We start from the raw sequence: 14,705 nt of genomic DNA on the forward strand, positions 1-14,705 counted from the left end.
TGATCGCATTCTTTCTCTTTCAGACGATCCTCTCCTTATCGAAAGGCCACCTGGTAAGTTCATACGCCGACCCTCGCCTCTGTAATTTAAGGTCAACAAGCCGTGTCCTACCCAAACTTCTAAAGACAGAGAGCCACCGTTCCGTTACAGAACTGTGTAACACTAGTCTGCCTCCCTCCCTTCAATCCTCCCTAGACCGCTCCACGAGACGGCAATCAAAACTCCTTGACATGACATATATATAAAAAAGGCCTTCCATATAAAATAATCACAAGGCGATATAAAATGACTCATGAGAAGAATTTAAAAAGAGTAATATGGACTTGGAGAAAAGTTTAAAACGTAGACTTAAAAGAACTAGGAAAGAGTTGGAGCAGGCTTTTTTTTCTGGGACTTTGTTTCAGATATGTGGGGGCAGAAAAAAACTGAATGCACGATCTGACCATTTGAGTAAGCAGAGCTGCCCCCAAGCATATCTGACATGTCTGGATACACCATCAGCAGATCTGAAATGTATCTTGGCCTTAAATCCTTCAGCGCTTTATGAACCAACAGTAGGGGAAAAAAATCCTCATAACGAGATAGAATATATAGACTGGGTTTGGCTGCATGATTAACTTGCATACCTTCTGGCTACCTTGGGAACTCACTTCTTAATATCTATAACTAACAGATTTTTTTTTACAAACTAATTGATCACCTTGGATTTTGATTTGCATTGTTCCTCCAGGTGGGGAACCCATCTGGGTGCCTTTCAGCTTCAAGTACAACTCGGCGCACAGCACCTGTAAAGGCAGCCAGTACGTCAAGCGCACGTGGTACAGGAAGTTCGTGGGCGTGGTTTTGTGTAACTCTCTGCGATACAAGATCTTCATGGGAGATGGTCTCAGAGGTAACGTATAATACATTGTTATTTATAAAGCGCTTTACAAGGTATACTCAAAGACACTTAAAACCAGTACACAAGCAAAGTAAAAGCAGGTGTAGTAGCAATAAAACCAACACACAACAAACAAAAAGCAAAGAGGAGCATATTAAAAGCTATTGAAACAATAAAATCAGCATATAAAAGCAGGTGAAATGTAATATTATCATAGGCTAGTGAAGGCTAAGATGAAGAGGTGACTCTACATCTAATTCTATCTGTCGGCTATCAGCCAAGATCTGGTTCTTGATTATGACATCTACTTTTCTCCTGTCCACAGAGCCTTTTTACAGCATAGGAGATACAGTTGGCCAAGGAGAGGACCACTGCCAGTTTGTGGACTCCTACAGGGACGGGAGGACCGGCCCGGCCTACCTCTCAAATAATGTGCCCTCAGCACAAGGTAAACAAGAACAGATTTTTACTCAAGTTGCCTAATATTAAGATATTATCATTTTATTTTCCATGCAATCCGTCTCGCCGGCTTCTTAGTGGACCAGCTGCATCCATCTTATCTAAACAGAATACGGATGCAGAGCAACATTTTTAATGAATAATAATGGACCTGCCTGGGTTTAGCATATTTTAGCCCAAATCTCACATGCTTTTCATTACTGCTGCAGAAATGTTTTCCTAATTATGCCATACCTTAGGTTAAAGCCATAACGTCTGAGCAATTATAGGTCTCAGATCAATTCATCTTATTTTTTGGCAAAAAGTTGGCTTACAGTTCAAGTTGAATACTGGTCTAATTCTATACTTTTCTTTTTTTGTCAAAAATCTTCTGTCACTATTTTCTGAACTTTCTTCCCTGGATTTCTTCCCAATGGGCACTCAGCCAAAATGGGTCACAAATACACAGTTAAAATACTTTTATTGGATTTGTTAAAATAATATGATGACTGAAGCCTCATCATTTACAATGGGAGTAGCCTTTTTTAGGACAGCGCAATTGTCATTAAGCCAAGCAGATGAATAACTAAATGTGCTTAATGATGATTATAACAAAACATGTTCATGCTGTGTTGCATTCCAGTCTCCTGATACATTTCTGCGAATGATGCATTTCATTTTATTTGTTTCTTTTGCAGGATTCTATCGCGCGTACAGACAGGAGCCCGTTTCATTTGGAGTAATCGGCCGACGTACTGCCCATTCATTCGTGGGCTGGTATGAATGTGGGGTGCCCATCCCCGGCAAGTGGTAACACAGGAGGAGCAGGAGACATTGTTACTGAGGGCAACCCGCCTTTTGAGACTTTTGAATCAGACTTTTTCAGCCCGCCACAATGAAAAAGACACCACTACCAATGTACTACAGCTTCACAGGAGGAGAATATAGTTATTTTTAACAACTCAATGTATATCATTACCGTGCACTTTTTTTTAATATAAAGCAGTCTGTATATGAGGGGTAAAAAGAAGCATGTGTGCTCTCGCTTGGTTTAACTCTTGTCTGAACAGTGTCCTTGAACTATTAACAATTATCCCAGAGACGAGTTCTCATCCAGTGTTATTTATCTCTCCAATAATGGACTAACCCTAACCCTTACACACACACACACACACACACACACACACACACACACACACACACACACACACACACTGACACTCGGCCAAACCAGTGACATTGAACAAAAGCACAAGTTGAAAGCAAACTGTAAGAATGAGCACTCAAGGTGTGTATAGGTCTGTTCATTTTCAATCGTGAGATTTTGTATTTCATAATGTAACGGCTTCTGACAGATACTTTTTTTACGGCTCTCTGGTCCTCACCAGAATTCATTAAAAGTTACTGTTTTTGTATGTATACGGACAAAGAATAAAAAGACCAAAATATTTGCTCAGGAACTGTGGGAGATTGAATAAAGGTGCTATGGAAACCACAGCGGTCCATAAAACATGAATCATATCATATTCTCCTCGCTGCCACATTCTTTTCCAGCAGGAGCTCCCACACGTGATCCGCATCTACTTCATCAACCCTAATGGAAGATTTGAGTTACCGAGAAACGTTTTGGTGGAGCCAGTTGGAACGGCAACTGTTAAAACCCCATGAAATGTCAAAAACAACTTATTGTGGACAGAAACAGGTGAAAGGGAAAGAGGGGGAAAATACTAGTTCATTGGCATTCAGCTTGTGAGCAAATGTGGACACAACCATCAGCCATGTGACAACTATTAGCACGCTGCCCCATAAAGATCCAAATTGGATTTGTAATGCATACCTTTTGACACCACGATTTGATTAGGCTTGGTTGGAATAACCTTAGTACGTTTACTAAAGAACCGTTCACTTATTTCAATGCAAATTTAAAGTATTTAGTATTTATATTTTATGCTACTTTATGAAGGGAATTTTGAATTATCAATCAGATCTGCAAAGTAGATCACGGCTTGAAAGTGGGGCCCACATTTGCTGTGTTAGATTAGGAAAAGCCTACCCTTAAACATTAGTTGAGCAAATTATCACTGGTACACTCAGATAATTTGAAACTTGAATATTTATCCAATAACCACGGGGGACTTTTCCACTGATGTTGCTTAATTCTCATCAAATCTTTAACAGGACATATCCTTTCATTTTCACACGGTGATGTGTCGGCTATGGAGCTCAGGTTTTTACTGTGTCGTTTGATCACACATTATGGACCTTAGTGTGAAATAATTGATTAAATAAAATATATATATTATCATGAGTGAAACTGCACCACAAAAAAAACAGGTGGAAAATTTTTCTCAGATGATGCTCATGACATTTAGAGCTTCATTTTCAACCGTGAGATGAATGGGTCTTTCCATAAAGTGTGAGAGCAGAACTGGTGCTGCCCTTTTCTGTGCTTGTCTACTTTTAAGTCTTGAGCGAAATTGATGATGTCCAGTAGCAGCCAGGCTACTTATTTTCAACACCCACTGCACAAGCAAATCCTTACTTATCACTCGCATGAATCCCCAGCCTTCATCCAAGAAAATAACATGACCTGTCAGTACAACACCTTATAGTACACTTACTTTTGGTTTTCAAGCCAAGAATGGGATTTAGATTTCACTGCTGTAAGAAGTATGGACATAGAAGTCCAGACTGTCTTTTAAAAGAACAGCAGACCTGATGTTGCTCATACTTAAACTCAGCACAGTATCAAAGGTCTAACCTGCTATTCCTTATCTGTGGAGCACAGGCGCTAGTTTGTTGAGGTTGGCGCCGGCCAGAGCGCTATGGCAGTGAGAATCTAAAACACACACTACAGTAAATACAGATAGATTTCTAAGAGGGCATCTAATATTTTCCCTTGGTGTACGGAGGGATAATAACTGTGTGTTTGGAGTGATAGCAAGCCAAATTTGTCAACACTTTAGTGAATGGGCTGTCAGATAAAAACATATTTTTCCAAGTATGCTGCATGTTGACGGAAGCCTTTTGCTGCCATGTGCTTTCAGTGAGTGATGAGCGAGTGAATGTTTTCATTGGCTGCAGGCTGCGGTGCCATTTTGACCTGAGCGTTTAATACAAACCATTATGGGGACCCCGCCCTGCTCTGAGACTTACAGACGTCCACCACAGATACCAGATGAGCAGAGGAGGAAGAAGAAGGAAAAAGAAATGAGGGAAAAGAGGGGAAAAAACAAGAGACAGGAGGACAAACACACTTCATAAACACGTGTACATAAAGGCTACAACATCTGCTACAGATGTTAAAGACGATAAAGTCATTGCCCTTTTTTCTGCTCAGGCTTGTGTGTGTGTGTGTGTGTGTGTGTGTGTGTGTTTGTGTGTGTGTGTGTGTGTGTGTGTGTGTGTGTGTGTGTGTGTGTGTGTGTGTGTGTGTGTGTGTGTGTGTGTGTGTGTGTGTGTGTGTGTGTGTGTCGGTCAGAAATGATGACTGATGTCAGGGGGAGAGTAGAAAAACTAGATGAACCAAAACAACAGGACAACAGAGCTACAAGCAGGAAAACAGAACCGTGGGCCAACGTCTAAACTCCAGCACCAGTGCTCCCCCAGAGGCACAGCTTCCTTGGAACGATCTAAAACACAGTCTTCATAGCATGTGATGCTGCAACTCCTAATTGAGGCATTTTTACAGGCCTTTTTATCATAATAAAATAAAAAGCAATGCTTCAAACAAGAATTCTAACCTTGTAAAACTTAGACCAATGTTAAATTTAGCTTTTCTGGTTAAAGAGCATGTTGCTTTCACTACAGTTTTAGGGAGACCGTCTTCAACATGAATGGACACACAGAAGGGGTTTAAATGGTATAAGTGCTGTGACTGCCAGCGCATTAGTCATCAAGTTTTTACTACAGCATAAAGTAGACCAAAAACAGACAGCGTTATATCAGCATGTTAAATTATTTTCAGCTAACATCCTAGTAACACAATAAACATGGGCAACATGTTGGCGCGTCACACACTGCACATACACTCCTCATTAAAGGTTGAGTCATGGATTATGGAGAGAGCTTGTTGTCAAAATCACTGAATATCTCCTCTTGATCCAAAAAGTGATTTTGACAACAAGCGTTCTCCAGAATCGCATGACTTCACAGTTAAGTTTCATATGTCCTACCAAGTCGTCTTATCTTAGTCCACTAAAAACTAAAAGTGGACCAAATTAAACACCAGTACCCAGAAAGCATGTCTTTTTGGCCTACTATTTTCTCCACGGCTACCTCTGTTTTATGCTTGTCAGTGATTTTCTAGTGATGTAGTGTGAGATTTGTGTGTGGAAGTGTAGGAAAATAGTTAGCTAAATGAAGAGATATGGCAGTCTGAGAAGACTTTCGATAGTTTCGACAGCATTTTAATTTGAAATTTGGACTGTACTAACACACATAGAGGCAGGGATTTGGGTCATAGCTATGACTAGCCTGTCTAACGTAGCTCACACAAAGGTAGCCTATATACTTTTTCATGCAGACATTTTGAAGAGCACAGGTGTGATTCATATGATTACTTAAGTGACCGAAGGCTAGGACATCATGCTAATAAGAATCTTCCATTATGAAAAAATTAAGATACACAAATTTGTAAAAGGAGCTGTAAGCGGAATGGTTCTTTTAGCTAACTTCCTGTCAGTTACTGCAGTCCCCTCACTCGTCCCTACGTCACCACATTAATGCACTACGGTCTTCGAGCAGCAAGTTATCTAGCATCATCTCAGATCGATAAGTGTGATAAAACATGATAAAAACCATCAAAACAGACATTGGGAAGGATTTTTACCTGCTCCGCCATTGTAGGCGCATAAACATTCACCCATGTGTCGCTCTGGCGTGCACCGGCAGTGAGACCATGAGTGAGACGGGTGCGGACGGGTGTCGGTTTGTAGCGTTCTCTCTTGTGATTGGATAAAATTTCGGGATACTACATAAAGTTTAATTGCGTATTACATGAAGAGCAGCTGACTAAGAGATTGGCTTTATGAAATGCGCACATCGTGTAAGTGATTACTGTATGAATAAAGAGCGATTTAACACTTATATTAACATAAATAAACTGCTTACTTCACCTTTAAGTGATGAAATGAAGCCAAAACAAGAATAGAAAACACAAAACTGCAACAACAATAAACAGCCAAATACAGAATGTCCATTGAAGTGCAACATAATCCAACTGTCCCATCAACATATTGATAATATTAAGCCCTTTAAAGTAGGCTACTCGGTTATAAAGGGTTGCAGCCCTTCTCCTCCCTAGTCTGATAAAAGCCTATTTAAGACCACATCTTCATCTGCAGGGTGGTCTCAGGGTGGAAATAAATCTGCTCCACACATTAGCAGAGTGGACCAAATTGTTGTTGTCATTTACTTTTGTCATCAAGAAATGACTGTCATTCTTCAGCCTTTTGGATTAGGACTCGGTTTGTGATTTGATGCATCTGCTTTGACGACGGAGCGTTGGCCAGGTGACAGGAGGACCAAACAGTGATTGCTATTAACACCAACCCCATGTAGCCTACACACATACACGTATGAATTTGTCAAAAATGATGTTGAAATTTCACTTCTTTTCAGCCAAGCCAATGCTATGACATCCATTCATAACCACATGGCACTGAAACATCACATGTCAGCTTTTTTTTCCCCAGTGTGTGTCAGATCCTCTGTAATAGTTTTCAGTCAAGGTCTGTGCACAGAGCAGAATGCAGACCCTCTATATGAAAAAAGGGCAAAAGGCCACTCTTGCTTGATTGAGTCCAGGCCCTGCTGACTTTTCCACAGCTTTACATTTAGAAAAATTCAGCTACCTTTTTAAACCGGGCTCCTCAATGCCAGCAGAGAATTATTATAATGATTAAGAAAAAGCTCATTTCCATACATTTGAATATATCCTATGCCTATAATTGCTTAATTACAGGAGAAATTAAAAGCTCATAAAGAAAACCATTTGTGGTTGTGAAAGAATGCAGCAGGTCTCCTAACTGTTTTCCACATGGTGCGTTTTTTTTTTGTTTCTTTCAAATAGAAATGGGTCACGCTATTCGGGCTGGAAAAAGTTAGACTTTCATTCTGGAGAGCTGAAATCATCAGCAAGAAGAATCAGTTAAAGTTTGAGGGGAGAAAAGCAAAAAGAGAGAGAGGGGGTGAGAAACAGATGCTCAAAATCAAGTCATCACATCACTATAGTCATGTTTTATTTATGTCATTTCGTGCACTGAGATATTTAGGTATGCGACACCTAATTGATTGTGAAAGTGTTGTCTTTGTGCGGTATCTTTTTCCCGTCAATGTGCTTCATCAATTTCTCCTCACGTCCCACATAAGACGTTTCCCCCTTTTTTTCTTTTTTTTTTTTTCTTTTACTGAAAGCAGCTGCCTGGAGTTTGGAACAACACTGATGAGATAGGATTGAGTGAACAAAAACCAAGAAGTTATGGACTTTAAATAATGGGCTGAATGACGTTAAATGGCCTTTGTAGAGTTGAGGGGAAGGGCAGCTGGTCAGGTGATGGTTCTCTGTGGGCGACACCTCTCACTTTATACAGCGTTATTTCATCCTGTGTTTTAATTTTCTCATTTCTTTCTATCATGTAAAAGCTGCAGATGGAATCATTGCGGGACATATTTCTTGCATTTGCCTATTTTTCCTGTGGGATTAAGAACAAACACACAGCTGAAATTCAGCTGGTGTGTGTGTGTGTGTGTGTGTGTGTGTGTGTGTGTGTGTGTGTGGCTGATGTTTCCCCCTGTTTTGTGAATAAGAAAAAAGGCTTTTAGTTTGTCCAAGATGCATTATTTACTCTTTAGTTGTTGGGCTTGGTCATAGAACCTATTCCTGCAAAGGGCCAACTGGAGACAGTCCAGTTCAAAAGAGTGGACTCAGCGATTATAGTTTAAGTAAAGCCATGCGAGCTGCAGTGTTTTTCATTGAACTAAAACAGCTCCAGCAGAAAAATCAATCATGGCCTGTTTTATTAATTAACTGTAATATGTTCCAGCATGTGAATACACTTAGGAATAACAACCAAACCAGCTCATCGGCATGTAATCAAATCTCTCTTTTTGTTGTTGTTGCATAAAACAGTGCTGTTATTATCTTTTAAAGAGTTTGCTTTATGGAAAAATATTTATGCATCACGTCTTCACTTGACGATTACACTTATTTTTTGTTTAATACAAAACTGAGTCCATAATTTTTGGTTGCTGTTTTGGTTAAAGCAAATACTATACTCATGAAAGGAGGTTGTTAGGCCCTCTTAGAATATACAGACAGTTCTACGGTTTCAGCTCTGTAAGGACAAATAAAAAATGTTACATGTACTGGAAGAGAAAAGTGTACTGGCCGGAGAGAGGAAGTGGAAGGTCCAGGGGAATATCGTGTATCCTCGGCCAACATCAGTCGGAAAGACCCCGACCGGATTTCACAAACAGAAGTCATAAACAACCTGAAAAAGACGGATAAAATGGCCTGTTCCTTTTCATGAAAAGAAAAAGCTCTTGAAAATAAAAGATCCAAATTGCTCAGCGACGTAATATTTACAGAACTCCCAAATATTACATAATAGGCAGGCTAAAAGTGACAGAGACTCAGTTGTTTGTCCTCTCAACTCATTGCTCTCTTAATGGGAGTTGGGTGAAAGTTTGGGCTCTTTTTTTATTTTCACTACCTGTTAAAGTCAGTTATGAACTCGGACTGAGCCTTAAATTATGTATTTCTTTTGGCACATAGATAGGTCACACACCAACATAAGAAACACATCAAGGGGGAATTGGGAGGTCAGAGCAAAGGAGTCCAAAATGACCTGCATTACCTTTCCAGATCATGAGTGGTTAGACTTCTGTTATATCTATTCAGAAGTTAAGGTTACACACAAGAGAAATTCACCTCAGTGTCCCATAGTGTTTCATTTCCTATTGTGAGACATGCCGAAGGAGGGAAGATAGACACAACATGGGGACAGGAAGCTGAGAAATTACAGACGTAATATTCACGTCATGAAATACGTCTGTGGAGGTCTTTAAACTCCACTCCTGCTGTTGCTTAAATGTTGCCAACAAACATTTCACTTTGCCTTGAAAAAGGAAACACACCCTCTTATGAAAGACCTGTTTCTTGATGTTTCTGACATAGGGGAGAACGGGGTAAGTAGGCACACTTTTTACTCTAGTGAGAATTGCTCATCACCTAAACATCTTTCAATAGTCATTCCTACATTACATTGAAGCTTAAGGTGTTGGCTTGAAATGTGTACCCCTCACTTTTTCTATATTATTGTAATAAAGAAGAAATTAATCATCAAAGACACCCTTACACATTGTGACAACCAACCCCATCAAGGGGTCGGTTGTCACACACTATGGGGTTGTTTGTCACAATGTTATCTTAATGGGAATAATCTTAAAAAGAAGGCAAGAAAGCAGAACTAAATTTGAAAGTTTAATTGCATTGTCAAGTTGATAAATAACTTACTGTAGCCTTAGCAGCTGGTCTAGTTTGGGATGCACTGGGTTGTTTTGATTTTGTTACCCTTTTTTCTTTTGCATGCTAGCTGCCTTTTCCTGCTCTATTCTCTCCTTCTCTGGGGTGTCAGTGAGGATACAATTTATTTCGTTATTGGGTTCCTTTTCTGGCTGCAGCCTTTGGATAATATGCGACAACCAACCCCCCAAAAAATGTGACGACCAACCCCAACTTTTTTTTCTTGCTAGCATCAAGGCCAAAAACCATCTGACAACTAATTAGCTTGCTAACCACAATCTAAACTATAGTTCACACATTTTATGGGTAACAAGTGTTTTGTTATAAAACCATTGTGTAAAAGCCTAGAAGAAAAAAACTGAGGAGTTAAATATTTTCAATTTGACATGAAAAACACAAACAGTCCTCTCACCTCAAATTCAGCAGTCTAACTCCAAGGAATACTATGTAGGTGACCTCTGATCCCAATTCTGGATATTTACATACCAAAATTTCACTGACAGCGCCTTCTGGTCCCGAGATATAACGATTGTGACAACCAACCACAGGATGGCCTAGAGGAAAAGGTGGCCGACCAGTAACCATGAGGTCGCTGGTTCGATCCCCGGCACCGGACAGGAGGGTGTTAGTTGTAAAACTAGCAGAGGCTGGTATTGCGTCTACGGTGCCCACCATCTCTACCATTGTGTCCTTGAGCAAGACACTTAACCCCAAACTGCTCCAGGGGCGCTGTACTGCGGCTGACCCTGCGCTCTGACCCCCTCCGAAGTGTGGTAACTTGAGAGGGGATATGCGAAAAGACGAATTTCAATGTGCCTCGTGTACAACTGACAAATAAAGATAACTTAACTTAACTTAACTTAACTTAACCACCGTGTGACATTTTACCCCGTTCTCCCCTACACACATACGTGTCTTAGGTCCCTTTTGGGGACTTACCCTCACACAAATATAACCATTACGATTGACCCAAAAATCAGCAGTTGTATTAATTGGGGACACAGCCTTTGTCCACCAGTTCCACAAGATGTACCCAATCAATTGGTTTTAAGTATACTGTGTGTCGTGGATGTGTAACAAACTTTCCTCACAGTAGAATTGGACCAATGGAACACTGTTTGAAGTTAGAAAGCTACCTGCAAAGTTACTGTTTCACTGTTGCTTGTTACAGCAGCAGGACCCACATTGTTTAAAAACAAATTCAAGGTAACTGGAAATACTTCCCAGTTGGTTTTGATTTATGATAATAGAATATTTCAACACTAAGAATTAGATGTAGAGTAAATATGTTTTGTAAACTAACTGCAGGCTCTACAAATGTAAACAAATCCCCATCCCTTGAAACTGCATAGTGCAACTTTAATTCAGAAACACACACACACTCACACACACACACACACACGCACACACACACACACACACACACACACACACACACACACAACTAATTTCCAGGTATTCAGGTCAGCCTGTGAGAAACTGCAGCCGCACATCCCAATTCTGTCAACGGCGAACCTCACTCTAATGACATGGAAATGTAAAATGACTCTATGTGATGGAAACAAACCTGGAAAAACAGAGAAGATTTAGACGCCGCTAACTCGAAAGAGAGAGCAAGGTTTTTTTGTTATGCGTAAGATTTGACGCTGATTGCTGCCGACCTTCCTCTGTGACAGCGTGTGAGGTCTGAAGTGCATTTAACCGTCTCCCACACAAGTCATTATTATATGCACCTGCGAGGACACAGACACACACACACACGCACCAGTTGTGTCAATACACAGCACACATGTAGGCTACACCTTCAGTTTACTCACTTCTATGAGCAAATCCTTCCCTAATCCATCATTTTCTGGATGCTATTGTTTTTTTTATAGGCCCATAAAAACCACAAAGATAGGGATAAGGATTATGGGTAATTGTTCCCATGGCTTTTGGTTTGTTGGCTGACTAAACCACTGTGTCATCCTACCCTGTCAGCTTATAAAGATTTGATAAAGAGGCAGCGACAGAGCTTGGCCCGACTTGTGGTTTCTTTACGGTCCTTGTAAAAACCCAAATGAAGTCAATTTGAGACACTATGACTGATTAATGAGACTCCCAAACCTGCTGACTGCCAGGACACAGAGAGAGAGAGAGAGAGAGAGAGAGAGAGATAGGAACTTTCAGGTGCTGCAGTCTTCAATAAGGCTCTTCTGGCCTGGGAAATCCCGTTCTATCACACAGCTAACAGGAGAATAATGCTTTTTGTCAACAGGATTCCGTTCCTTTTTTTCCCCCCTTTGAGCGGATGACGGGCTGTGAAATGAATGTCTTGTAATAATCAGAGAGATGACGTATTGATGGCGCTGAAAGAAAGCATTGTTTGGTCCTAATTAAGAGAAGGCAAGACAAAGGAAAAAGAAAGCAGAACTGAAGCTATAAGTAGGGGAAATTAAGTCACTACTAATACCCCCATCTCTTTGGGCAAAGGAACACAAAGTTAAATCAATGTTCGGCTACTTCAAACTCTTGACAAAAGATCATGTCTGAACCTTGTATGAACACCTTAGTGTATCGCTTACATTCTTGTGTGTACTTGCCGACTTTATTTGCAGAGATCTGGGATCATGGCACCATCAAATGAGGTTTGAGGGGGTGTGAAAAATATGAGCTGTCAGAAGATCACATGTTAGCCAAACTAATGTGGACGCGAAAGCAAAAAAACTCAAGTGAAACAATCAAGCTGTTTGTCGTAAACATCAATCACAGTTTACAGATCCTGTTACAACTTTGACCCACCGTACTTTCCATTTCGTGCGAGTTTTACTTGGAAGTATACGTAATTGTGGTAGCAATGTAGCCATAGTCTCAGATCGATGTTATAATAATTTGATAGAAAGGATTGAGAAAATAAACAAGGAGAATAAGTCCCACATTGTAATAAACCAGATTTTGGCTTGAAGCAGAGCGACCGCAGAATGATCTGCATCAAGAGGTCTGTTGTTATACAGTATGTTTCGAGCATTGCTATGAAAAGAAAAAGAAAATTTTAATACGTTTCCTCTATTTCATTGAATTTGACAATATATTCTTTGATGTCTATCAGGCTTGTTTTAGGAATAAGGAACTGGAAAACAGTCCTGATGGACTGGAAAAACAGTTCTTATGATTGTTGTACGCTTTAATTTCTAAATTATTGCGTATATTGACAATTTGGGAACACTTGCTTTCTTGCCAAGGGTTAGGGAGATTGATAGGCCTAAAACTTTGATATTTGTCTTAGGAATTTAGTGCTACCACAGTTGAGCCTGTGACAGAGATAGTACAGATGTTTTCCTCTGCTTCCAGACATTGCTACTAAGCTAAATTAAGATAACAGTGCGCCTGCAAATTTACCAAAAAAAAAATACAATTAGAACTTCAATAGCGTTACTTGGACTACCCAGGAATTGGATTAAGTACATCAGGTAACATTTTAAATCCCCATATTTAGAATTGCTAAGTGATGCAATAGGGAGTGATTGTAAATAGACTACGTGTTGTATTTTAAACATTTTTGTAATATAGTATGTCTTCATGGATAAGTTATTAGTTCATAAATACCAATACACATTTATACACATAATCTTAGATGTGCCCTTGGTGTTGTAGTCAACACCACCGAAACTGAAACAGTCATAACAAAAAAAAAATTAAATGTAATTATTTAATTAAACTCTTTTGTTGCCATATTTGTACATGTATTAAGTGGCAGTTGTAGTCTTGCCCGGACTTGAAATCAAATCCAAGTCCTCTTTTAGCTGCAAGACTGGTTAAAAATGCAGCTGATACCGAGACTAGACCTTCAAACTGTGGTTCTAGACCAGCCTTGAGTGAGTACTACAAAATGTGGTGCTTACAATAAAATGCTGTTAAAAATCAAGCGTTTAAACTGCTTACTGTATAAGGCTAAAGAGGGGGCCTTAAAATAAAAAGAGTGTCTTGTTGAAAGCCGACTATACCCATCCATCTGACAATGAACTCATCCATCTGACACCGTGTTCCAAACCCCGGGCATAGTTACAAACCTTTGGATTAAGTCTCATTAAATCACCTCCAATGCTCTAGTCAAATGCCAAGTTGCTCATATTTTCTATTACTTCATTATTATCCTCTACAGATACAAATACGTCATCGGAAAAATCGGTGCCAGTTGAGGCAAAGGCCAGGAGCTGGGTTTTTTTATGATAATGAAAACATAACGTTGGCATGGGTATCTACCTTTGACAAGTTTATTGTTTTTGAAGTCATATTTCTCCATGTTAACTTTCCAACACAGTCCCCCCCTCCCCCCCCCCCCCCCACCCCTCTACCCGTATTTTTGAGCTGAAATACATGATTTCATCATAATCAGATTTACACCACTGTTATATGACTTTACTGCTCCAAAACAATTTAACATGTTAACATCCCATTATGATCGTGTGCAAAAAGTGCCACAGAGTCACATAAACATGTGCTGGTGAAGTCTATTGGAGCTCAATCTTGTGACTCTAAATGTGTCTTTCAACTTCTCAGCGATGGTTCACATTCACACTACGGGGATGTTTAGCATTAACGGGGTAGTTCAGTAATTTGGAAAATATGCACATTCTCTATCTTGCCAAGCATTAGATGAGAAGATTGCTACCACTCCCAAAATTCATCCGTTAAGTATGAAGCTAGAGCCAGGAGACGGTATGCTTAAATCCTGGAAGCACGGGGCCCTCTGTCAACGCACTATTTTTGCACCAATCGAACAAACAAGATATAACATGTTAATTGGGAAACGTATCTCTCTGCTAAGCTAAGCTAAGTTAAGCTATATGCTAATTGCCTCCTAGCTCTGGCTCCATACTT

The 14,705-nt window shown here is 40.0% G+C and overlaps 1 protein-coding gene across 1 annotated transcript in view; it reads left to right on the forward strand.

The window, feature by feature from the left end:
• fndc1 (fibronectin type III domain containing 1) overlaps positions 1-2,567 on the forward strand; it is a 36,044-nt gene extending 33,477 nt beyond the window's left edge. The window contains exons 18-21 of the mRNA XM_080047913.1: positions 24-53; positions 731-892; positions 1,206-1,328; positions 2,017-2,567. Coding sequence (XP_079904039.1) covers positions 24-53; positions 731-892; positions 1,206-1,328; positions 2,017-2,132 — 431 coding nt within the window. The 3' untranslated portion in view covers positions 2,133-2,567. The remainder of the gene's footprint in view (positions 1-23; positions 54-730; positions 893-1,205; positions 1,329-2,016) is intronic.
• The last annotated feature ends 12,138 nt before the right edge of the window (positions 2,568-14,705 follow it).

Source organism: Ammodytes marinus, assembly GCF_949987685.1.
Source record: "Ammodytes marinus genome assembly, chromosome: 19".
Taxonomy (NCBI): Eukaryota; Metazoa; Chordata; class Actinopteri; order Uranoscopiformes; family Ammodytidae; genus Ammodytes; species Ammodytes marinus.